This window comes from Gouania willdenowi, chromosome 20 (assembly GCF_900634775.1).
Source record: "Gouania willdenowi chromosome 20, fGouWil2.1, whole genome shotgun sequence".
NCBI lineage: Eukaryota > Metazoa > Chordata > Actinopteri > Blenniiformes > Gobiesocidae > Gouania > Gouania willdenowi.
The window spans coordinates 22,555,474-22,579,482 of NC_041063.1; the positions used below are offsets into that span (position 1 = coordinate 22,555,474).

At 37.3% G+C, this 24,009-nt stretch overlaps 1 protein-coding gene across 1 annotated transcript; it reads left to right on the forward strand.

Annotated features, from left to right (window-relative positions):
• The first annotated feature begins 1,125 nt into the window (after nucleotides 1-1,125).
• Nucleotides 1,126-8,239, forward strand: bloc1s5 (biogenesis of lysosomal organelles complex-1, subunit 5, muted). The gene is made up of 6 exons (XM_028434849.1): nucleotides 1,126-1,378; nucleotides 2,108-2,190; nucleotides 3,190-3,319; nucleotides 3,991-4,049; nucleotides 4,181-4,374; nucleotides 7,665-8,239. Exons 1-5 carry the CDS (start codon nucleotides 1,360-1,362, stop codon nucleotides 4,352-4,354), a joined length of 465 nt encoding a protein of 154 aa, XP_028290650.1. The 5' UTR covers nucleotides 1,126-1,359; the 3' UTR covers nucleotides 4,355-4,374; nucleotides 7,665-8,239.
• The last annotated feature ends 15,770 nt before the right edge of the window (nucleotides 8,240-24,009 follow it).

The following is a 24,009-nucleotide window of genomic DNA, read 5'->3' on the forward strand; positions in this document are numbered from 1 at the left end:
GTTGACACAAAAACAAAGTCTTATTACCAACATTTATTACGTAACAAGCATTTAAAACACACACAAAGAACTAAAGTTAATTAAAAGCCAAGTGTTAAGAAAGTTAAACTTATTAGGATTACTGAGAGACCGCCTGTTTACTGTATATTATCAGTCCTACAGTATTTATCTATAGCTGTGCTAAATATCTATTATGTGGATTTATGGTATTTATGGGGTTTTAAAATCAACGTTTTGTTGAATTAAATCCAGATGCATTTTTTTGTCATTGTGCTGAGAAATGACATTTTCATCATTTATTTTTGATTACTAAAAATGACTTTTCTTCATTTTATTGTCAAACTCCATTTAATGTTTGATGTTTTTATTGTTGCTAAGTTCAAAGATTGCCTTGTGTATGAAATGTTTTTTACAAATACATTTGCCTTTCTTTGCCATGACATTTGCATAAGACATATCTATTCCACAATTATTTATTTATTTATTTTTGTATTTTATTATTATTATTATTATTATTATTATTATTATTATTATTATTATTATTATTATTATTATTATTATTAATTAGACAAACGTTGATTCTTAGAAAAAACAACAGCCTATAATCTACATTGTTGTAGATTTAAAGTACTTTTTTTGTTGTTGTGTATTTTAAGTACCTTTTAAAAAAAATCTCTTTTAAAGCACAATACATTTCTATTCAGGCTAATTTATAATCACCTTTCCCTATTTTTTTTTTTTTTTTTTTTTTTTTCATTAAATGTTGTGTAAAAATGTTCTCTTGGAAGTTCAACAATAATTAACCTAAACCAAACTTAGTTTCAGTAAATAGTTTAAACAGACACGTTTATTCGTTTTTTCAGTCTTTGGTAAATTACTGTGATATTGATATACAAACCAAGAGCGACATCTTCTGTCTGTAGGTGGAACTTCACAATGTTTTTTTTGTTTTAATTTTGAAATTCAAATGTATTCTGTTTAAAGCCAAACAATAAATACAGTTGTAATCTAGTAATGAATGCAAACCAAATGTCTGTGTTGGTATTCGAAAACAGTCAGTTTGTTAAAGCGGATAATTTATGAAACCGGAAGCGCTACCCCTCTTTTATTCACTTGGTACAGTCTACACCGGATGTTGTTCGTGTAATTACACTCAGCTGACGCTCACGTGATTGCCTTTCTCACACAGTTTCACACAGGTAGCTGAAATATTATCACTTTTATCAACAATAGGAGTAGCAAATAATTATTATATAATCTTAATTTGTCACGCATACCTTTAATACTGCGTGTTAGCTGGTAGCCGCTAACAACTTCAGCTAAAAAAGAAGCGGAATAAAAGTATCAGCTCGAATAGCGATGGACAAGATTTGTAAAGGTAAGATTTAAAGCGTTTTCACTGTTAATGGACGCATATAAATACAATTTTTACCACCAAACAGCGTTTTATTTTGCATATGCTAATGCTAAGTTTGCTGCAAAACAAGTCATAATAATCAATCCGGTGTGATTTAACTCTACTTGACTTGCAAAGGTGTACTGTGGTATCTGCACTGAGACGTTATTACAACATGAACAAAATCAGTTTAATCTGAGATATGTAGGGATTTCATCATTAATATCTCTATATAAAGAGGGGAATTTAAGGGGAGCTAGTTTGTAAGACTGGAAACAGGAAGAGAAAAATAGTACTCAGTCCCCCCACGTGCATTTTTGATTATAAATCTTTCCACTGTTCCCTTGCCGACAGTAAATGACTCATGTATAAACTTAAAAAGAAAGAGACCAAATCTTGCACAATTGTAACTAAATTTATTTATCTGTATAAAATGAAAGGTTTGTCAGAATGTACTATTATTTTTCAAATAAAATGACACCAATGAATTTAATTCAAAATAATATTTTACCTTTAATCTGGTTGGTTGGCTATGATGGTTTACACGTTAGTGGTTGGGTGTAGAAATGTAACAAATTACTTTACGTCTATGTAAGTAAAATTACAAATTACTGATTCAGAAATATACAAGTAGCCATAAAAGCAACTCAGTTACAGGAACGTGAGTACTTGTAATTTGATACATTCACCTCTGCTGTGTTGTGTCTGCAGATGTGGGTGATATCCAGTCCAGGCTGTTGGATCACAGACCGGTCATCAATGCTGAGATTCGATACTTCATCAGCGAATTTGAGGTGTGTGATACACACCGTGTATGTGTTCGCAATAGGGCTGAACGATTAATTGCATTTGCAATATTATCACGATATTAAAACGCTGTTTTCTAATCACAAAGGCTGCATTTTTTGTCTTTTTTTCCTTTTCCATTTTAATGTATTTTAAGTTTGTTGGGAGTTTGATTTACCTAAAAAACGTCCAATTGGTTAAAGCAGATATTAGTTATCCTTACTTTTCCCTGCACTTTAGTATGTGTGATGTTACTGGCTGGATATGAGTAAGCTTTATTTTTGTATATATATCTTTATTTTATTTATTTATGGACTGTCCTGTTAAGTTCAGAGTGTTTAAGAAGTGCAATCCACATGTTTACATGTTTCATGAAACGTGAAGTTAGTTAGATACGTTGAAGAGGTAAAGCCACAGATTTGTTTGCTTCATTGTTGTAATCTGTGCTTTAAAATGTATATTTTCTATTTATTTAAAGTTTAAATATATCTGAAATTGTTTATTATGAAAAGGATTGATTTATTGCTTGTGTTCATTGAAAAATACACGACAAGAGTCCCTTGAAAAGATATTCGCATATTAAATCTTAATCGCAATATTGAGGGAAAAAAAATCGCAATTAGATTATTTAACAAAATCGTTCAGCCCTAGTTCGCATGCTGTGCTATATAAATACAGTCATGGAGTTAATTTGATCCGTTTAAAGGGATCCTCCACTGTTTTTACTAATGTGGCCTTAAATATTTGAAGTGTCCTTAATAGAAGATCTATGCCTAACAAAACGCATTATTTTTTCACCATATTTGTTTTATTAACTTTTAAAAAATGAGATTATTTTACTGCTTTAAAACATGTATTCTGCCATTTTGAAGTCACATGATTGATGACATCACACACACTCATTTGCCTGTAAACATTCCCATAGAGATATTAGAGATGTTCTGTCAGAGGTGTGTAGGTGGGGCAGCTCACATTGTTTTTTCTTCTTTTTTTCATTTTTTATTTAGGAAAAGCGGGGATACAGGGAGAGCCGGCTCCTGGAGAGCCTCCACAAAACTGTGCTGGAAACAAACGAGCAGATTTTGCCCACGAGTGTGGAAACCATGAGTCAGCAGCTTTCTGAAGTCCTGAAACGCTGTGAGTCGGATAAATCAATAGCTGTAATAATAACAAATAGATTAAAAAAAAAGAGCTGTGAATGGGTTGCAAAATATAATTAAATTATATATAACGTGATAGGCAACCCATTAGAATGCATTTTTAAAAAGTCTAAAGCTGAATAATAAATCGTTGTTACAAATTTGTGTTAAAAAGAAACTTCAATAAATTGTTAAAATGTGCTTTATAAAGATAAATAAATATCTTTTTGCCATAAAAATGGAAATTGAGTTGTGAATTGTTGTTTACTTCAACATTATATATTTATTTATTTATTTATTTATTTTTGGACACTTTGCTTCATTCTGTCCTTTCTCAAACTACTGTAGATATGTGTTGACATACGTGTGTATGTGCGTTTGGTTGTTTATTAATGAACCACTAACGTTATATATAATATGTTTAACATGCATATGAACTGCCCCGACCATGAAGTTTGTTTTGTTTTATTTTAGGGTTTGAGATAAATAAAGATCAGATCAAAATCCAAATCAAACCCATCCTAAAAAAAACTTTCAATCACCTTCAGTGCTGCCACCTGTGACTATTTTCCAATAAAGACCAATTTTTTTATTTAGTCAACTAATTTAAATGATATATAATTAACTTAAACAAATAAAACTATTTTACTATTAAATGTTTTTTTTCAGTGGAGGCAGCTAATCACATGGCAGAGAGAGTCCAGCAGAGGGCAGAAGAAGCCCAGCAGGTAAATAAGTAAACACAGAAGCCGCATGTCCTCATAGGCTTTGTAATAATAATAATAATAGTAATGTGTCTAGATCAGATCTAAAGGTTCACTACGCGTGTTTTACGTTTCTTTTACCGTCGTGTCCTCAGAGCACGCAGGCCCAAGCGTACACAGAGCAACTGAAAGAGGAGTGGGCGGAGTTCCTGAAGGAGCTGCAGAGGTCAAAGGAAGAGGTGGACGAGGAGCACGCCAAGGCTGTGGGACGACTCAGCGCTCAATACAGCGAGAAGAGGAAGGACCTGGACAAGTTTTCCTTCATCTGATTGGCTGACACTGCGAGGATGTGAGTGAACAAACACACTATGACAGAAACACTTTGTCACAGGAACGCAGCAAAGGTCAACGCTTGTTAAACAAAGCTCGATGAACTTTAAGGTTTTCGCTCCTGCTTAAGAACCGACAAAATGTTTTTGTTCAAGTGGTGACCTTCAGCTTTTTAGCAAATGGAATAAACCGCGGTATGAAGAAATAAAGACCTGGAACATGACGTTTAGTCCTTGGCTGTGAAGTATTAAACATCTCAAGATTTTTAATGGACTTCTGCCTGAAGCGCTCTGATGATAAATTAGCATCATGTTGACAGGAACCCTACGTTTGGCAGCGACGTAAAGCGGTCCAATCCCAGAGAGCTGCTTCATTAAAGGTTGGAACAGGCCATCTGAGAAGGTGTGTTTGAAGCACAAGTGTTAGTAAAACAAGTTCAGACACAAACCCTCACAACGCGCTCCACCACATCTGTAACATCTGACGACCAACTCCAGGAAAGTGTCATCATGAACCAGTTTGAAAGCTGGGCTTTTTTGTCTATACTGGTTTGAATGTGTCACTAATGCACGGATTCTCAACCTTGGGGTCGTGAGACACTGGGAGGGTTTTGCCAGATTCCTTGAAGGAACTGGGAATATTTTTTGCTTATTTTTACCCTTTTTCTGCAACTACACCAAACTTATCATATTTTTAACCTATTTTCATCACCTTTTTTTGCCATATTTTTATTCCTTTTATTACATTTTTGCTACATTACTCCCACTTCATCAAATTGCAATACCCTTTCTGCATATTTTTTCCACTTTCAAGACATTTTTGGCACTTATAAACCCTTTCCATCATTTTTCCCACCTAAGGTCACATATGTTAACCCATTATTGTCACTTTTAAGCTCTTTTCACCATATTTCATGCTTATTCCAATTCAACCAGATTCACAATTTCTACTAATTTGCAACTTTTAACCAATTTATGTGGTTTTTAAAATTGCCTTTCACCACCTTTTTCACCATTTTTGGTAACTTTTAACCCATAATCCAAACAAACAACTTCACAAAGGCTTTTCTGCCATAAAAAGTACTTTGCAGTGAACTTTATTTGCAATCTTTATTAAAAGTCATTTGAAATACCAGAGGTTTTGTCAGGTAATGACCTTCAAACGTCCTTGTAAAGCTGCCAGCTGCAGTTGGAAAAAGAACACACTGGTCCTCAACAGGTGCACAATCGACACCATCATACCTTCTTCAAAGAAATCAAAGAAAAGAGGTGGAGCTAATGCTAAACCCTGCCCCAGAATCAACTGTGCTACGTCACATCTGGCCCATCGGAAGTAGTTCAAAAAAATAAAAATGTTTTTTTTTTTAAATCCTCTTTAGGGTGTTTTTTCATTATGAATTCAAGTCGGAAAACACTTTTGATGATGTAAGTATGTCTAGTGCAGGTCTCCTCATAGATAAATAAAAGTCAAATGAACTTTCCTTCCAGTTGTGACGACACATGAAGAGTTTGAATGTGGAACAACAGACATGAATTCAAAGGATCTTATCCCACATTGGCTTTCGCGTTTTTTTTTTTTTCCGTTTGCACTGACCTGTGAAAAAGCCCAGAGTATAGCATTTGCTCACCTTTAAACACGTGCATGACATGGTGCTTGGCGTGGCAGCAGAGATCACAGAAGTCTCGGCAAAGGTCGACCGTGTTGCATTGGTGTGCATGAATTCCTGCCGCTGTCCGAGGAGGAGACAGACCGTCATCGGTAAACTCGGAGTGACGGCACGGAAACATGTCCAACCTTTGCCAGCATGAACGCTTATGCATCTGACCTTTGATTGGTTTAGTTTGGCTGGAAGGAGAAAAGTCAAATGACAGCAATAGCTAATTATCTAAGAATGATTGGTGTGTTATTGGTATGATTGATAGAAGTGTTTGATCTTCCACAGTAAACACCAGTCGGGGTGTTAAATGTATTCTGGTCTGGGAGTCGCATTCAGTTGGACTTCAAGATGACCACAATGCAAATACCTGCATTTTTTTTTTTTTCAACAATATTTTACACAAAATGATCATTTAAAAACTGCAACACATTTAGTCAGAAACACGGAATCCAACTGCATAAAGTTTTCCTGGTCACTCAACAGTCATCCTGGGATTTTTCTTTCACAATTGAGTCATCAGTTTTACACATGCAGGTTAGCTAGCAACATGTGGAGTCCAATCACACCAATCACCCTTATTATTAGGACCAGTCATGTGATTGCTCTTCAACCTTTGAAGGTGTATTGTAGCTATTTTACTTCCTGTTTTTACTGTGAGGTTTTCACTGATCAGCCTCGTGTTTGTTCACTGCATCCCACAGATGCTTCATTAGCTGGAAAATGTTGTGAAATTTCACACCAAACACATTCTTTCATCGATACTTACAGAAAAATATAACTTTTCTTTACTGCATATAATACAAACGGCTGCTAAATGTAAACCAAATAAAAATAGAGCAAACATAAATAACAGCTTGACACTAAGACATAGGAACCGTATCGTTGCCACTGCTTAGAAAATGTTGCTCCACTTTTACCTTGGTTTCTTTGAATGGACAGCACGTGTGAGTGAGTTCTGTAGCATGACTTCACCGTCTGGGTTGTAGCAGTGTAACTTTGGGGGAGTCAACTTACTGTGATTTTGTATATGTTTGTCATTCTGTGTATTTTTTTTCTGATTCATTATTAGATTATTTCTCATTCTGTGTTTTTATGTTTTTTTTTTTGTGTTTCAGGAGTAATTTTTGTTTATTTTTCATGTCTTTTTGTAAATCTGTTAATTTAATTTTCCTTTACTGCATTTACTGTAACCAAATAGAAATAGGGCAAAAAAACAAAATGCTTGACACTAAGACATATAGGACCCATATCATTGCCAGCGCTTGGATACCGTTGTTTCTCATAATGGACAGCACGTGTGAGTGAGTTCTGTAGCATGACTTGGGTTGCAGCAGTAGTGTAACTATTTGTATTATACCTTATGCTGCTGTTATAGATTATGGTGGAAGACGTTAGCTGTGCTACAACCTTTAGTAAGAGCTTGGATAGTGAGGGCGGGGCCAATTTGCATCCTTCCTTCATTGTTATTGTTTCTGTTTTGTACAAAAACAATGGCACTGCATTTTATCTCCATGTAACTTCTTACCCTTGACTCTAATACCTGGAATAGCACTGAATGATGTTCTTTTCTTTATCTGCTGCCGTGTGTCGCCGGGCCTTGGCTGGCTCTTTCTCTGCCTGTCTGAAAACACTGAGTCCTTCCTGTTTTGCAGAGGGAGCAGTGGAGTCGCTGCTGCCTGTGCCAATGTAAATGGTGTAAATGGTGAAGGAAGCGGCGGCACCCAGCAGGAGCCTCCATGGAACGGGAAATAAAGATAACGCGTGTTGGTCAATGTAATCTGATAGCGAGGCTGAAACAGAGCTTTCCACATCCACTGGAAGACAATGAAAAACCTTACAGGGATATGGAAGAATGTCGTAAAGGCATTTGATGCGAGGAAATCATTTTGCGCCTGTGAGATTCAATGACGACTCTATTAAATGGTTAATATGTTGGTTCACAGCACCAGATGTGCAGTGATGTCACAGCATCTGCATTTTATGGACCGTTACAATGTGTTGTTGCACTAAGTATGACATCCTCCTCATTCCAGGGTTTTGATTGTTTTATGAGTTGTTTTCTGTTTTGTTAATAACGTTAAAATGGTAAATAATAGTTTTAAAATGAACTATTGTAGATATCCTGAGTTTCAGTGAAGGTCGCAAATATGTGATTGTCTGATGATCCAAGAGCCACGCTATTAATATTCATGTCAGCTTTTTGAATAAAGAGCATTTACACAGGAAACGACAAAGATTCTGTGTTTTTGTTGTTGTTTAGTACCGTATATTTGTTTTTGTTGATTTTGTAGTCATCTTGTTGTTTTTTTTGTACTCATTTTGTGTGTGTTTTTTTTTTTTTTTTTTACATTTTATATATTTTTTCTCTCATTTTGTGTGTTTTGTTGTGATTTTGTGTTTTGGAGGGTTTTGTATTTGTGTGTTTTTGGAGTCAATTCTTTTGATTTTTAGTGTTTTGTGATTTTTCTGTGTGCTTTTATTGTGGTTTTGTAGATGTCTTTTCTCATTTTGTGCTTATTCTGAGTCATCTTGATGTTTTTTTCTGTATCAGGAGTCATTTTGTGTCTAGCATTTTTGTATATTTTCTCACATTTTAAGTTGTTGTTTTGAGAACGTTTGTTGTCTTGTGTGTTTTGGAGTCATTTTGTGTATCTTTGTCATAGTTTTGTAATTTTTCTGGTATCGGTTTTGTTTTTTGCATGTTTTAGGAATCAATTTGTAACTTTTTAATGTGATTTTGTATGTTTTTGTCATTCTGTGTATTGTTGTGATTTTCTTTTAGAAGATTTTTCATTTTGTGTTTTTTGGAGTTTTGTGTTTCAGGAGTAATTTCTGTTAATTTTGATGTTGTTTTGTATTGGTGTCTGGTAACTTCTTTTGATTTTTGTAGTCATATGTTTTTGGAGTAAATTTTGTGGGCACACAATTGGACCGAATAGTTGCGCATGACTGGTGTAGTGGAGTGTTTGTAATTTGACACCAGCCTCATCTGCACATTCTTTCATGATGTGAATTTTGACCATTTGAAATTACAAATATGGTGCAAGACTTTAAATGTCCAAAAGGGGCATTTTTTTGAAAAACAAATTAATTATATTTTGCTAATAATGGGTGTCAAACTCAAGCCCTCCCTGTTTGTAGGTGGCAGTAGACAGGTACATTTTTATAATAATAGATTTATTGCTTCAATAGTGTTTAATAGCTCATTAAATATTTTTTGCTCAAATAGAACCTCTTGGGTTGTCTCATTTGGTGCTGCCTCACATTTTCTCCTTGGCCTTTGTTTGTTGGAGTGATGAGAAAGAGCAGGACTAACATGAGCACAGTTTCATCGTGTTGTGAGGTAACAATAGCAGTTCAGCCTCGATTCCCCGACAGCTTATGAGAACTTTTCCTTCCTTTGTGTGTGTAATGGGCCCCTGTTACTCAGTGACTACAGGGCGCTAAATGAAAATGCCAATGAACAAAAGCACGCCGCTTCCAAGTTAATAACCCAAAATAACAGCTCGCTGGGGAGTTGGGAATGGGTCCTGAGTGGATGCTAATGCAGGTGCTTTCATGAATTCTTTGGCCATAGTGAAGGCTCACCCTGCATGGCTGAATAAGAGACAGCCCTGGAAGCTGGTGTGTGAAATGGATATTTCTCTGGGGGACAGCAGCAAAGCATGCTGGACACGCTCAGGCTGGGCAGCTTTGGAAAATGAGCATCGAGTAGAATATAAAATCAATCACTAGAAGGGAAAAAAAGGTTGGAAATTAAACTTCCCAACTTTCATTATGAATGCCAAGACTTCCCTATTAGCAGGCAGTGATTGGCTCCCTGGAGAAGGCTGGACGTTTAACATTTGAAAGGTTTTTGACATACTTCCTGACAACAGAGAGTCAAGAACAGCGTTCTCTGCTCTGGTGAAGTGTCCATGCTCATTTTAGACCAAAACATCAAATAATACATTAAAATATATACTGAAGTTATGTTTTTTAATGTAGAAAGTCAGCATGTTGTCCTTAGAGTTGATGTATTGGGCAAACATAAAGATTTGAGTTCTTTGGACATTTTGTAGGGTGTTCCCGGTCTGCAGTGCTTTGGTTTCGATTCAACTGAAAAAGAAGTGAAGCTGATGAAAAAAGTGATGTTACTTAAAGCTGATATCTGGAGTTTCTGAGAAATCTCTGTTATGTATCATTCTTTTCCAATGTAAAAAAAATACCTAACTACTATGGTCTACTGTTGGTGGTCATTCATATACATGTAATACATATAATGTATATAAGTCCCTCCTTCGTCCTATAGACCCCTATACAAATGGAAACGATCACAGAGTGCGCCCAGCCAATAGGCTTTGACTTCCTGTATCTGAGACTGTCAATCAAAGTGAATGCGGAACTGTGCATGCAAACGAGGCCGCACGTCACAGCAAACAGGTAAATATGATTTTGGCTCTTAGCTGACTTGATCAAGGCAACCTTATTATGTTCTGCGATGCGCGTGCATAAAAGTAGAGGTGTGGCTTCTGGTAGATTGCAGAGTCAAGAGGAGGAAGTGAGGCTGTTGAGGGCGGGACATCGAGACGCCCTTGGATATCAGCTTTAAGTAAATTAAGCGATTAAGGGATTTTCTTTTTTTAAAACTTCCCAAATTCTATTTCAGGTATAACAATTTCCACATCACATTACACATATACGTTATTGATTCCGTTTCATCATCTTTCCCTGTTTAGATCAATTTACTGCCTGAAATTGTACCGAACATGATGAATAGGGTTCATAGAGTCAACTGCTGTTATTAATTTTACATTTCATATCCCTCTAATGATTTACAAGATAAATACATTGAAATGGCACGAGATTAGCCGCAATGCGAGACCCTCAGTCACCCCTTTAAAAAAATAATAATTAAAAGAGGGGTTTTCTGTGAATACGTGAATTCCGTTTTTTCCTTTTGTGTTCCACGATCAAGGAAAATTTGACTTGAGTACTATTTTTAAGTGTCTTTACCATACTTGAGAATTCATTTTGGGTGACGCTTTTTAATTTCACACCTCTGCAGAGATATTCCACCTGATCATTGTGCTTGTATCTAAAATGCAGTAAAAAAATAAAAAAATAAATATATACATACATATATTCCTTTTTGGACTCATTAAATGCTTTATTTATTGGTTGTATTATGGAATTGTATACCCTTGAATTTAATATATTCAATGTTTTACTTTCTATTATTTTTTCTTAAATATCTGTGCATGGATTTTGTCAAACAAGTTTTTTAAAACATCAAACTAGAACAATCTACACAGACACCACTTGTAGTGGATCTTGTGACATTTTAATATCGTAACATATCGTTGCACAATATATTGTCCCACCTTTAGTAAATAGCTTAAATATCAAATGTTAGAAGTCTAGTACAGTGAGCAGGAGGTCATAATGTTAATGTTTTATACTAGAGGCCAAAAATTGTTTTCACATCCCTGAAAAGCGGCTTTAAAGCCATTAATGAGCCAAGCTGAAAACTGTATCCATTAGAATCACTTTAGTCACAAAAATATTTTAAAATAAAATCAATCCCCCATGATGCTTTGCCTCTTGAGAACTCTGGTTTAAGACAGCAGCTTTTTGCAACACAAAGAGTCCAGCAACAACAAATACCTTCCCTCAGTCAATCATAGGCCAAACAATAGCGAGAGGATGCAGAACACGCTTGTCATCAGCCAACAGCAGCCGAGCTTGTTGTCGTCTGGGATCAGATGCCACACATTCCTCAGAGGCTCAGGAATCCACTCACCAATTTTCCCATTTTCTGTTTTTTTTTTTACAAATGTTACACTTCAAATAAACACTTTTCCTACGTGCGCTCAGGTGTAGTGACAAAGAAGCAACACATTTCCCTGCAGTTTATTGAAGCGTTACCACTTATTCTAGGCCGTAGCGGCCAGAATGAAATGTCATTTATCTGTTTTAGTGTTAAGAAACTTCAAAAAGTCACAATGAATGTCACTTAGCCTGTAATTTAACCCACAGGACTCCACTCCTGAACTTCCTGCGAGGTGTTTGCGGTTGCTCTGGGAATGAGAGAGATCCTTTTTCTCAGCGTGCCTTTGATAAGTTATTTATAACTTAAGGGAAAACATTGAACCGAGAGGTGGGTAATATAAAAATGATTCAAAGCCTGGGTGAACTGGGTGTAGACCTCGCCATTATAATTGCACTAGCAGAGATGATGCAGTAAAAGCTAAAAAATACTCAAAGTTTCCATGTATGTTGCCCCTGTTAAGTGAATATATTTCTGAGCTTAAGTGCTACCGACTGTCCTTTTCCACAAGAATGTTTTTTAGTTTATTAAAAGGGTTGTAAATTAAATGTGATATAATTGTTATAAATGGTGGTAAACCCGACACTAATAAGGTGTTAATAGCTGGTGCAGCAGGGGGATTTTATTACAAAAATGTGTCTTTTAAATCAGTGTTTTTAAGTTGCCCGTGCAGTATTAACCTGTCAGCTAATGCAACAATGTGTTATTGCAATGATTACTGCACATATCATGCCTCTATCAGTCATAGTCTGTTAATCTGTCATTAGGTAGTAAATTAGGAAGCAAAGAGATGCTCTTTGTGTCATAGATGTGCAGTAAAGCATATAATCCATGCTGTGACTCATAGGGGACAGAAAACAACACTGTTTTAGATACAGTTTCCAAGGCTTACTTCTCTTTTTTTTACAATAAATGCATAAAAGATCAAGCAATCGACCCTTTAAATGCATAAAGAACACACACACACATGTAAAAAGCAGTTGGAAACTGAAGTCTTTTTTTTTTTACACACTTAAGGGATTTGTCTCCTTGTTCTTGATGGCATAGAAAGCCTTGGATTAGCCCTAAAAGGGTCCCTTATTCTTAAATCAAGCCCCTGGCATTCACTGAGATCTCCATGGAGCATCAAAAGTCCTTCCTATCTCTGGCTGTGGTTCCCATATATCAGTCAGTGTGTGCTTTAACTAGCCTTACATGTGCATTGGCCTTTCAGGAAATAGAGATTTCCTTACTGTGGCTCATAGTCTGAGCTAAAAAATCCATCCTGGCTGACAGAACAATGGGATGACTGAGGATGGTGGAACTAGGTGTGTGTGTGTGTGTGGGTGTGTGGGTGGGTGGGTGGGTGCGTGCGGGAGTGACTCCGTCAATACATCAGGGTTTTCCCTTTAAAGGTCCTGCACTCCTCAATGTGAAATTTAGCTCTCTTTTTATCTTGATTCTTCAACGGTAATTCAACTGATAACTCATGAACTTCCTGATGGTGTTAAATAATGGGCGTTGGATCATGTCAGGGCACTGTGTGCTTTTGTCCTGCATTGTTCAGAAAACACTGCCTCCCAGTCAGTACTGGCATCGTTTTTCATTGAACATAACGTCTTATCATGCAAGTGTAATGAAGTGCATCCATATATAACCTCTATCTTCCAAAATGTGTCCACAAGGACTAGTCGAAAGTTAATGTAGTGATGCTGCGTTCCAGGCATCTCGGAACTCTGGTTTTTCTGACCAAAGTGACTTGGATCGCCACCTGATGTTGGAACTCCCAAAATCTGGAAAAATTGTACCCCCGTGAGATATTTTGACATGCTGTGTCTGGAACGCTTTAAGGTTTTAGATCGGAATTTTCGACTTGGAAATGCCAAGTTCCGAGTTTCCTGGAACGCAGCATTAGTATCCTTAGTGCTTAATATAATTGGATCATTTTCTTAAGAATCCAGTAGTTGACAATGGAATATTTGTGCCTCAAGGCTGTTTTAAATGTAAAAATTGCAATTTAAAAAAATAAATAAAACACTTAAAGAATTAAAAGTCCCATCACAAAAAAGGTCCACAGACCACTTTTTGGGGGCAGTGGCTTTAGGGTATGTAAACACATGAAGGAAGATAATGGGCTATCCTTCGCATTTCTTTTTAGGACAATTTCTAGGGACATTGCTAATTTTTCACTGCATTCCAGCTAAATGTCAGGATTACATAAAACAAATGGCCTAAACTCTTATTATTTTTATGGATATACAATACGTGTATGTGAAAAAAAGGTAATAAACCGCTGCATTAGATCATTATCGTCAGTGAAAGAGAATGAATAACTGTAGGATGAAAAGTGAGGGAGGAATAAGCAGACAGAGGGAGGGAAGATAAAGAAGATGGAAAGAAAGGTCAGTGAGGAGGGAAGGTTGGTCTCTGGGCTGCAGATGAAAGCAGGTCCTCCCAGCACCTGTTGGCTCCCCTCAGCCAATCCAAACACAGACGCTCTGCCTAATGGCTTCTGTGGAGAGGCCTTTACCATGCCTCCGCACACACGTACACACAGAAACACACAGAGGCTTTGCTGAAGAGTCAGTTTTATACTGTATATACAGTCTGTGCTTACTCACTGGGTGACACATCCAGCAGTCAAAGCTCACGTCTGAACCTTTAACTTCCTAGAAGATCGATCCATAGACAAAAAGAAAACACACTCGAACTGACTTTAAGCATGTAATCCTCTGTAGCGCTCTGAGAGGTGACGCCGGCTAACCAAAGTCAATGCTAAAATGAACAAATCACGCTTAGGAAAACAGTAAACATCTGTTTTGTGACTTGGCCGCTTCAAACTGCCGATGTCAGTCTGACCTCAGCCAGGCTGGATCACTTTTACATTTTCCATGAGAACCAGTGAAAGTGCCAGTAAGTGGGTGACAGCATCCGTAATTTCTGCAGGAAAAACAAACCTTGACGCAATGATGGCAGGTAACTGGAGCGCTCTTAAAATGTCGTGTAGAATATCCAAAAGGAATAAAAACCACTTTATTTGCAGCCTTTTGCTCGGTGTAGCCTCATTGGTTATTTTGTGGCATTTATGGCTCATCTCTGTTAAAATACTGTCTGCTGAAACATCTCCGAAGAGCTGTAAGCCATCTTGGTCTTTGCTTGATTTGTAGCTCGTCATTAATATAATGGATGGACTGTGCATGTAAGAACACTGTTGCATTTTGTTTTCTTGGAAACTGATTTCCCCATCTTACTAGAAAGCATGTGGACCTTGTATAACTCCACAATAAAAAGCCTTTATATTATAACCACAGGGGCACTGACATATCACGACATGGACTCAACTACTAGACAATGACCTTGTACTGCAGTCTGTCACCATCACGCAAGCAACAGATACTTTAGGGATCAGATTTGATGATAAGCTACAGATTTTGTTAACCCCGCTGAGAGTTAGTGCTGCTTTCTGTCACCCCTTTAATTTTCTGCATAAGATAAATGCTTTTGTTTGTACTTTTCTTTGTCGTCTAGTGTGTATAAGTATATACTGTCTTATCTATATTATTGGTATGGTTTGGATGATTAGGATGATGACGGTTCCCACTGAAGTACACTTTGAAGTTTCTTAAGATGCATTTTGAACGTACAATGACAAAAAAAACTAAAGCACACTGAGGCTAAATATCTCCGTTGATATCAACTTTTGATCATTTGATCCATGAAACTCATTTCAAATGACATTTTGGAGATTTTTGGAGACCCGCCATTGTGCTACTGACCAAACTTCCGGTTAACTTCAAAACAAGAGTGCTATTTACAAAAGGGTTAAAAAAAAGAGATGCTTTTGTTTTGAAAAGGGGATGTTTGATTATTAGCATGAAGCACATCCAAAGACAATTTTACATTCCGCTCGCAATGCATCATGGGGAAGTTGAGTATGAGTAGTGTGCTTATCGTGCATACTTAGGAAATGTCCCGATATAGTATACATTTGGGTATTTCTCACGTACTCAAACTTTTCATACTTGATTTCTTTAAAAATAAAAAAAATGAATGAAATCCTAAAATACCGCGCTACATTTCCACATCCCATTCTTCCCATTCTCCTTCACTTCTTTTGCCCTGTGCTATTTTTTTTGTTCCTTTGCCCCACCTCAACCCCCTCACACTGGTCACTGCATCCTAATGCGTTTACCAGTAGGAAGTGTAGCTCTCACAAAGATGGCTGTGAACCAAAAAAAAGTGCCTGTGAACCGTAGTGTTCATGCCGAGGTGGGTCCTGTCATCACCTGTGATGTCTGACCAATGGTGACAGATATAAATATTCAATGCTGCACTTTGTAATTTTCTTTTCCTCTTCTTTTGGACACAGACATTAAAATAATAAACATATAACTTTATCGTGGTCAGAAAATTCCCATTTGCAAAGAGGTTGAAAGCTTTTTGGTGCCTTTGGTTTGAAATTAGACACAGGATCACCAGCAGACATAATTCCAGAAATGTCCAATTATAATGTAACACATATTCCAGATAATCTCCCCTTCTATCTTTCACTGCACCTTATCCGTATTGGATTCCACGCTCTATTTCCCATTTGGGTTTGCCTAAACCAGGTTGTTTCTACATCACACGCACATTTACACCCACAGACAATTTACAGTCACCAATTTACCAAGCAGACACAAAGAACCCGATCAAATCCACAAGACGGGGAGAACCTGTAAGCTCCACCCAAAACAGTTAGGACCAGGCTTTAGCTAACATTAGAAGAACAAAAGAAGAACCAACCTAAAGCCTCAAAAGTTTGGGATCATTTCACTGAAAGCTTATACTACACACCTGAGGTAGAACTAACATCTGTGACACTAAAGAACAGTAATATGCTAGAATCAAAGCCGCAGAAAACTACTTCATTTAAAAAAATGATATATCGGTAAATCAGATATTTGCTAATTACTGATATGCCTAACATTAAATTTCTGTTTTTTACCCATACAGATATACACATTGCATCTCTCTCCATATGAAAATATGTTGTCTCAAACATCACATATTGGTTTTTCAATATCTGTGCAAAAACAGACACCAATGTCACCATTATCACATTTTATGGCTAATATCAGACAATTATATCAGAAAGCCGATAAGATCACCCATCTCTAATACTCATAAATGAAAATTGAAATCAGATTAGAACCTGAGGTGTATTGACTGATTCATATGATATTCATTTAATGCAATATACATTTTACCTAGATTTCACTTTTGTTCCCAAAGTTTCTGTAGTATGAGCAAAATAAACCCTCAGCACTAAAGTTTCCAAAACACAGTTGTTTTTCAGGAGCATTTGTTTTTTTCACTCGTTCCAGTAACACCTGTCAAAGTCCAGCTTGTTTACAGCTTCTGTGAAGAACTTTCAGCGGTGAAGAGACACCTCTGACTGTAAGACGCAGACCTTTTCCGGAAAATAAAGCTCATATCCCGCTGCAGATACCTCAGGAGACCTGGTGTGACTTAAGTCATCCGCCTGGCTCGGGATAAGAGAGCAGCAAAGCATAAAAACACCTTGAAAAAAGTGAACGCGTTGTCATGACAATCCACAACAACCATAAGCATCTTATATCACTCCTCCTGTTCCCTGATCCGCTCCGTCTCCCACTCCAACGCCTGTCATTCCTTTGTTAAAGAGCACTACTTTCCTTTCTGTCATCCCCTCAATATTTCCTTTGCCTCTCACTTCGACTCCTTTTCTGACACCCTCTTACTTCCTCTGCTTCTCTTTCAACCAAATAGATGTAGAGACAAGGTGTTTTCCTATTTTCACCCTTTTTTAAGTTATTTCTCTGGGTGTGTTCCAGTGGTGTGGGAGAAGCCCTTTCCCAGAACAGGTGCATAAAACAGAAATATTTTACAGGTCGTCTGCAAATGACATTGATTCCCTTTTTTCCCATCCTATCCTCTGTCCCGGATGTGATACAGCCTCGTATTCCCAAGCAGCTAATAGAAATGTAGCGTGTGGGAGGCATTTTTATACAAAAAGAAGGTCCAGTGACGGTATGAGACATACTTTTACTAAACAGAATTATACATCTAATGCTATAAAGCCAATGGATTTCTGTGCTCTTGAGCACAAAAGTTGTGTGTACTTCTGTTATTTTACGTCTTTGTAGTAAATACTAAATAATGGAGTCCCCCGGGATTTATTACAGCTATTACATTTGTAAAGAAAATATTTGTATATACCTAAATCAGAGGTTTGGACTCGAGTTACAAATTTGGGACTTTTGACTCGGCTTGACAAAATCACAAAGGACTTGCACCTCAACTTAGAATTGAGAACAAATGACTGGTGACTTGACTTGAACCTATATATATGACAAAATATTTCATAAAATGTGATTATTATCATTCTTATTATTAATGAGGAATAAGTCTCAAACATCTGCGGTACGGCACTTTAAACAAACTGACAGCCAATCAGGAAGCTGCTAAAAACATCAAGCTAGGCTGACACGTCCGTGCACGAGCAGAGAAAATGATTTCAAGAGTGATTACCTTTGGATTTAAAGGTTATACCATTAATTGTATTTGGTCATTGAAAAATTTAGTTTTTATTTTTCTTCCGCGACTTGCTTTGTCCTAAAACTCCACCAAGGCTATTAATGCAGCATTAATGACAAGTATGTCATCTCATGGGGGCAATGTCAAGCATGGGCTGTCGACCTCTTTTGATGCCAAAATGTCAAGGTCAAGGTTGCGTCAAGTGTCAAAAAACAAAATGTTCTATATCGCTATGAATATTTATTGTGCAAGTTCGAGGCTTCCATTTATGAAAAGCTCATCTCAAGTGGAGTATCTTATTTCATTGAATCAAAGCTGTATGACCCACCAGTAAAAAAAATTGGTAGGGGTCAAAGTTCATGACCTCACAAAAAAATAATTATAATTGTTCCTTATAACTTGGCCACAAATTGAGATGCATTGCTCAGACTGGTACCTTTGAACAACAATTCCTTTCAATGTGTGACCTTGACCTTCAGTCAATGTCACATTTAAGGTCAAGGTCAGTCTTCTGTTTTTCCTGCATTATATAACTTGTCAACAAATCCAGATACAGGTTGTCATTTTTGCCAATTTTCAATTGCCAATTACAGGTCTTGCCTAGTTAATAATTGATTTGGAAAATGATACCATGTTTTATACTTCCCAGTATGATTATGGTTTGTTTGGTTAAATTAACATATGAACTGTGAACATTTTAAAATCTAAAAAGATACTGGATTGATTTGTTTATAAAGGCATTATGTCAGTATATCACTGTTATTTGACAAATATGTTCTCTGTTCAAGTAATTCATTGTTTATATCAGTTGAATGAACCTACTCTGTAAAATGGAACTAGCTGTGGTACATTATGTACTTGTGACTTGTTAAGGCTTTTAATTTAAACTTGAGGACTTTTGACTTGATTTTGGACTTACATGAGACTTGAGAGGCAGTGACTTGTCCCCCCTCTCACCTAAATTGTTTCCGAATCATTTAGAGGGGATCTACTGCGCAGCAGCTGGAATATAAGTGGGTGGACAGAGAATAAGGGTCACATGTGATTTGGTAGCACAAATAAACATGTGCAGGTGCCAGTTTTTTTTAGGCAAGGCAAATGTATTTGTATAGCGTTTTTCATACACAAAGCAACAATGTGCTTTACATGATCAAAAAGTGCAACGGAAAACATTCAACAGCTTAAAAATCAAAAAGAACATTTAAAATCAGCAGCGAAAACATTTAAAATCAGCAGCGAAAACATTTAAAATCATCAGTAAAAACATTTAAAATCATCAACAAACACATTACATCAACAGCAACATGACCAGAAATCTCCCTCTCAATCAAATACAGTAGAGAAAAAAAAAGAGTGCCTTTAACTTTGATTTTAAAATGTTGGATGCTGACTTCAGCTCTGCTGGCAGTTTGTTCCACACTGGTACATTTTATTCAGCCCAGTGCAACCAAGCATGATTAAAACAACAGCAAACGTCCAAAAAAATGTTCAGGATTAAAGTCCAAGTGAGTCTGTAGGACTTTTAAATGAAGGTAAACAGGCTCGGGGATTATTTTGGTGATTAACACATTCAACTATTGAAAAACTGCACACCAGTACCACCAGTAGGCACTAGATGGCGCTAGCTATCATAATGAATGGGCCATCGTAGATAACTGATCAGTGGAAGTGGCTCCCCACAATGTATTTTATATCTTAAATTTGAATTTAATATCAACAACATGATTACTTTTTGAAAACATCATAAATGCATAAAAGAAAAAATAGGTACATATTTTTTCCAGCTGGTGATTTTTATATTCTTGAATTTAATTATTTAATATCTGTCTGACTTTTATTCACAATGCCTATAAACCTTTACTATATAATTTTATTGATGCAGAGTTTTACATTAAAAAATTTAAATGTCTCTTTTGTATTCATTCATATGTATAGTTGAAATTATTTTTCCTTTTCTATCTTTGTTTAGTTCCTTTATCTTGGCTGTTTTACAAATTTAATTTCATTATTACCGTCATTATTAGTTATTTACGATTCTTATATAACCTGTAATAAATAATGGAATTTATTTATAGGCTGTATGATTATATTTGTTGTTTATCGTTGAAAATGTATGTATTTAGATTGTCATTGTCATTTGTTTTTAAATAAAGTTTGATGGAAATGTGCTCATTGCAAATGGGGGGGGGAATGGAAAATGTTTTCTTTATATCTATATATGTATGATTATCTCTAAAAACCAAACCAGATATTAATGTGTACTTTCCACTTTTGGTTATGCTAGAAGTCTATTGGTTCTGTCTCTTGATATTTAGGGTAATGAATGAAGCGTAGTCTGGAAAAACAAAGTATTTCCCATTTTCTCAGAAGCATGTCTGTTGTGTCGAAACCACCAACTTAGCACTTGAAAGATCAGCAGTGTTTGCACACTGCTGACCCCATGGGTGTGTTGGGTGGTGGTGTTTTTTTTCCAGTTTGTTCCACCGAGGCCTTGACCTCGAAGGGGAAGACGTTTCCTGAAGTTCTTCAAAGAGATGGTATGTTTGGCTTATTTGCAGACCACCTTTGCCCGGTGTTAAGGTCAGTGTAGCATAATCCATCTCAGCAAGGAGTAAGTGTCTTCCAAGTATATTGCTTTTCTTTCAATGGATGTGTTCCCTGTGGATTGTATAATAGTGAGCGTTGGAATTTCGATGGTTGTCTGGGGAACCTCTTGCTGCTGGATGGATTCTCACTCACACACAGATACACACACACACATCCACTGTGCAGTCATATACACGACAGCAGTGGTTCTCAAACTTTTTTGGCTCACGTACCCACTTTGTGTCATTTCTGAATCCAAGTACCCCCTTTGTCAGACTACATCCTTATCATTTCTGGTCATCTCACATCTGGGATGGAACCAAGACTGACACTTTATTTGTTAATTTTCCACTCTTTCTCAAGTACCACCTGTAGTGCCATTGCATACCCCTAGGGGTACACGTACCCCCATTTGAGAAACACTGCACTACAGCCTGCTCTGGTCATGTATATCTGAATACATAGAGGGACTATTAACACTCCCTTTGAGTGGGAGGGAGGGGACTTGGTTGGCTTTCCAAATCTGGAATAAAGAGGATCACAGTGGGTCTCCAGGTGACACATCTGTCTGTTTCCATGCTGTAACCTTTTTGCTTTCCTCTTCCCACTCTTCTTCTTGTCCAGATGAAAGGAGTGGGGGGGGGGAACAGGTGTGTGTGAAGAGAAATGGCTTTAAAATGAAGTCTGCCTCCCTTTGGTGTCACACATTCATGACTGTGTTTAGGGAAGAACGGCTTTTCCACAGAGCTGTCAGTTCACCTTGCCAGCACGTACTCACGCCCTCTACCATGGGAAGAGTTGCGTGAGTTTTAAACACGTTACACAAGTCTATACACCACTAAGAGGCAACTGTCTTTAGACAGGCTTCATGTGTTTTAACTCATTCACTGCCAGCCATTTTCAGAACGGCTACCAGCCGTTTTTGAGCATTTTGACTGAATTTTAAAGACCCACAGAATTTTTCTGTATTATGACAATCTGAGACCAGATTCTGAAATATTAGTCTCTACTTTTTGTTTGTTTTTAGCTTGTTTCGTTCTTCAGCAGTTGAATCAGCAGTTGAATAGAGGCAAGTTTCACACAAATCGCCAGTTTCTGACAAAAATCTTTTTATGACAAAATTATTATTATTTTTGCTATGTGGGTCAAAGTTGTATGGTTTTCTTATTGTATTTTTGCCATCCTCCAAGTCTCTCCACCCATCAGTTCCCACACACGCAGCATCCTCCTCTCGGACATACCGAGGTGTCACTGCTTGCCCCGGTTCATCGATCATTTCCTCTCATGATCGCAACACTCTCATTTATCCACTTAGTTCCACACATGCTCTGGTCAAGTTTGAGCTGCTGTGAGCTGCTGGTACCTTCACAATCTTCCCTCGTTGCGCCTTTTTCTGCCTCATTCCTGGCTTCTCCCTCCCCATTGATGGTGATCATCATGGCTAATCTCTCATCTAAAAGTGTGCTGCTGTCATCTACATGTCACCAGTTGGTCACTACACCATAGTACAAGCCTGATATTCATAAGAAACTCCATTACACTGTCTCCCAGCAACCCCAGTTGAAAAACACATTTGACGTATTTTTACATCAATGGCAGCGAGCGATTGGATTTGAAATGACGTATTTTTACGTCAATGGCAGTGAGTGAGTTAATGTTGTCCCGGGAAAATTCTACCCACTGATATACAAGAACTATCCACTCTGAGCTCAGTTACCAAACTCTGGGTTTATTTTGTGTGTTTTTTCCCTGAAGTTCTGCTGCTGGTTTATAAATGTGTGAATGGGTTTAGTCCAGAATCCATCAGTGAGATGTTAGTCAGATATGAACCCAGCAGGTCTCCCAGATCTATGGACACAGGTCAGATAGTGGAGCCCAGAGTTCACAGCAAACATGGTGACGCTGCTTTTAGTTGTTATGCTGGAACAAACTGCCAGCAGAGCTGAAGTCAACAATAGGGTGACCATACCCGGACATGTCCTTTTTTCACATCTTTTTCAGACTGTCTGGCCGAATTTTATAAATAGATGAAAATGGGTTGAAGTCAATTTAAATGACCGTAACTCTGCTAATAATTGCTGTCAGAGAAATTCCAGCAGCTTCTTTTCCAGTCATTTTTAAATTTATCGGAACATAGTCGTGTAATATATCATTTCAAAGGCAATTCAACGTAGATTACGATCTTACTTTGAACAATTTCATTTGTTTTACTCGGTGGAACCGAGTCATTTCACTGAATTCACGGGAACGTGGTACGTGCTATTTGGCACGGAGATGTTCCGCGGGCTCAGTCGTAGTCCATCAGAACTTGTTTTATTTTGAAAATGCCCACAACCTTGTACACAAAAATCTCTGACCCACTTAAAATCCTGACCCATGAGTAGAGAATCACTGCAATATTTGCAGAGCTTTGTGGTCCCCAACCACTGTGGGATTGCATATGTGCGTGCACCTTTCAAACTTTGTTCTTCCTTAGCAGACCTGCACGAAATAGTCCACTGACCACTGGTTGGCGACTATTATAAGGCATCCTTTCCAGAGATGTTGAAGAGGCAACTCTGACTCACATCTGACTGCAAGAAAAGCAACATACCATCTGTCACCTGAAACAGCAACACTGTGACACCTGAGCAGAGGTGCCCATGTTTTTACAACTGAGGCAGAAAGGTGAAGTGTGTTCTTTTTCTCCCAATCCCAGCTTTGTTTTAGTCATATTTCATCTCTCCATGAATGTCTTGATAGATTTACACCACTGGTAATTTAGGAGCAGCCAGTTTGCAATGTGGACAGACAGGCTGAAGTGTAAAAGAAACTCACACTGCCTGCCAACGTTGTGCAGCCAACCAGAACTTATTGGACCATTTATAATTAGCCAATTTGGTTTGTTTGCGCACCGGCAGAGGTGAGCAAACTCTCCAAAAGTCTCTGAAAATTACATGGCAAATTGATTTTTGAGATGACTTCATTGGCTTTCTTTCAATAGATATCACTTTTGAAATTTAAAAGTCACTTTGGTCCTTTTAAATTTGCTATCCAGGCATAAACTGCGTGCAACCCAGCTATAA

Excerpts from the sequence above, each read along its gene's own strand:
- bloc1s5 (XM_028434849.1), top strand. Across the intron at positions 3,320-3,990 it reads TTCTGAAGTCCTGAAACGCT|TGGAGGCAGCTAATCACATG; the intron begins GTGAGTCGGATA and ends GTTTTTTTTCAG. Across the intron at positions 4,050-4,180 it reads GGGCAGAAGAAGCCCAGCAG|AGCACGCAGGCCCAAGCGTA; the intron begins GTAAATAAGTAA and ends TCGTGTCCTCAG.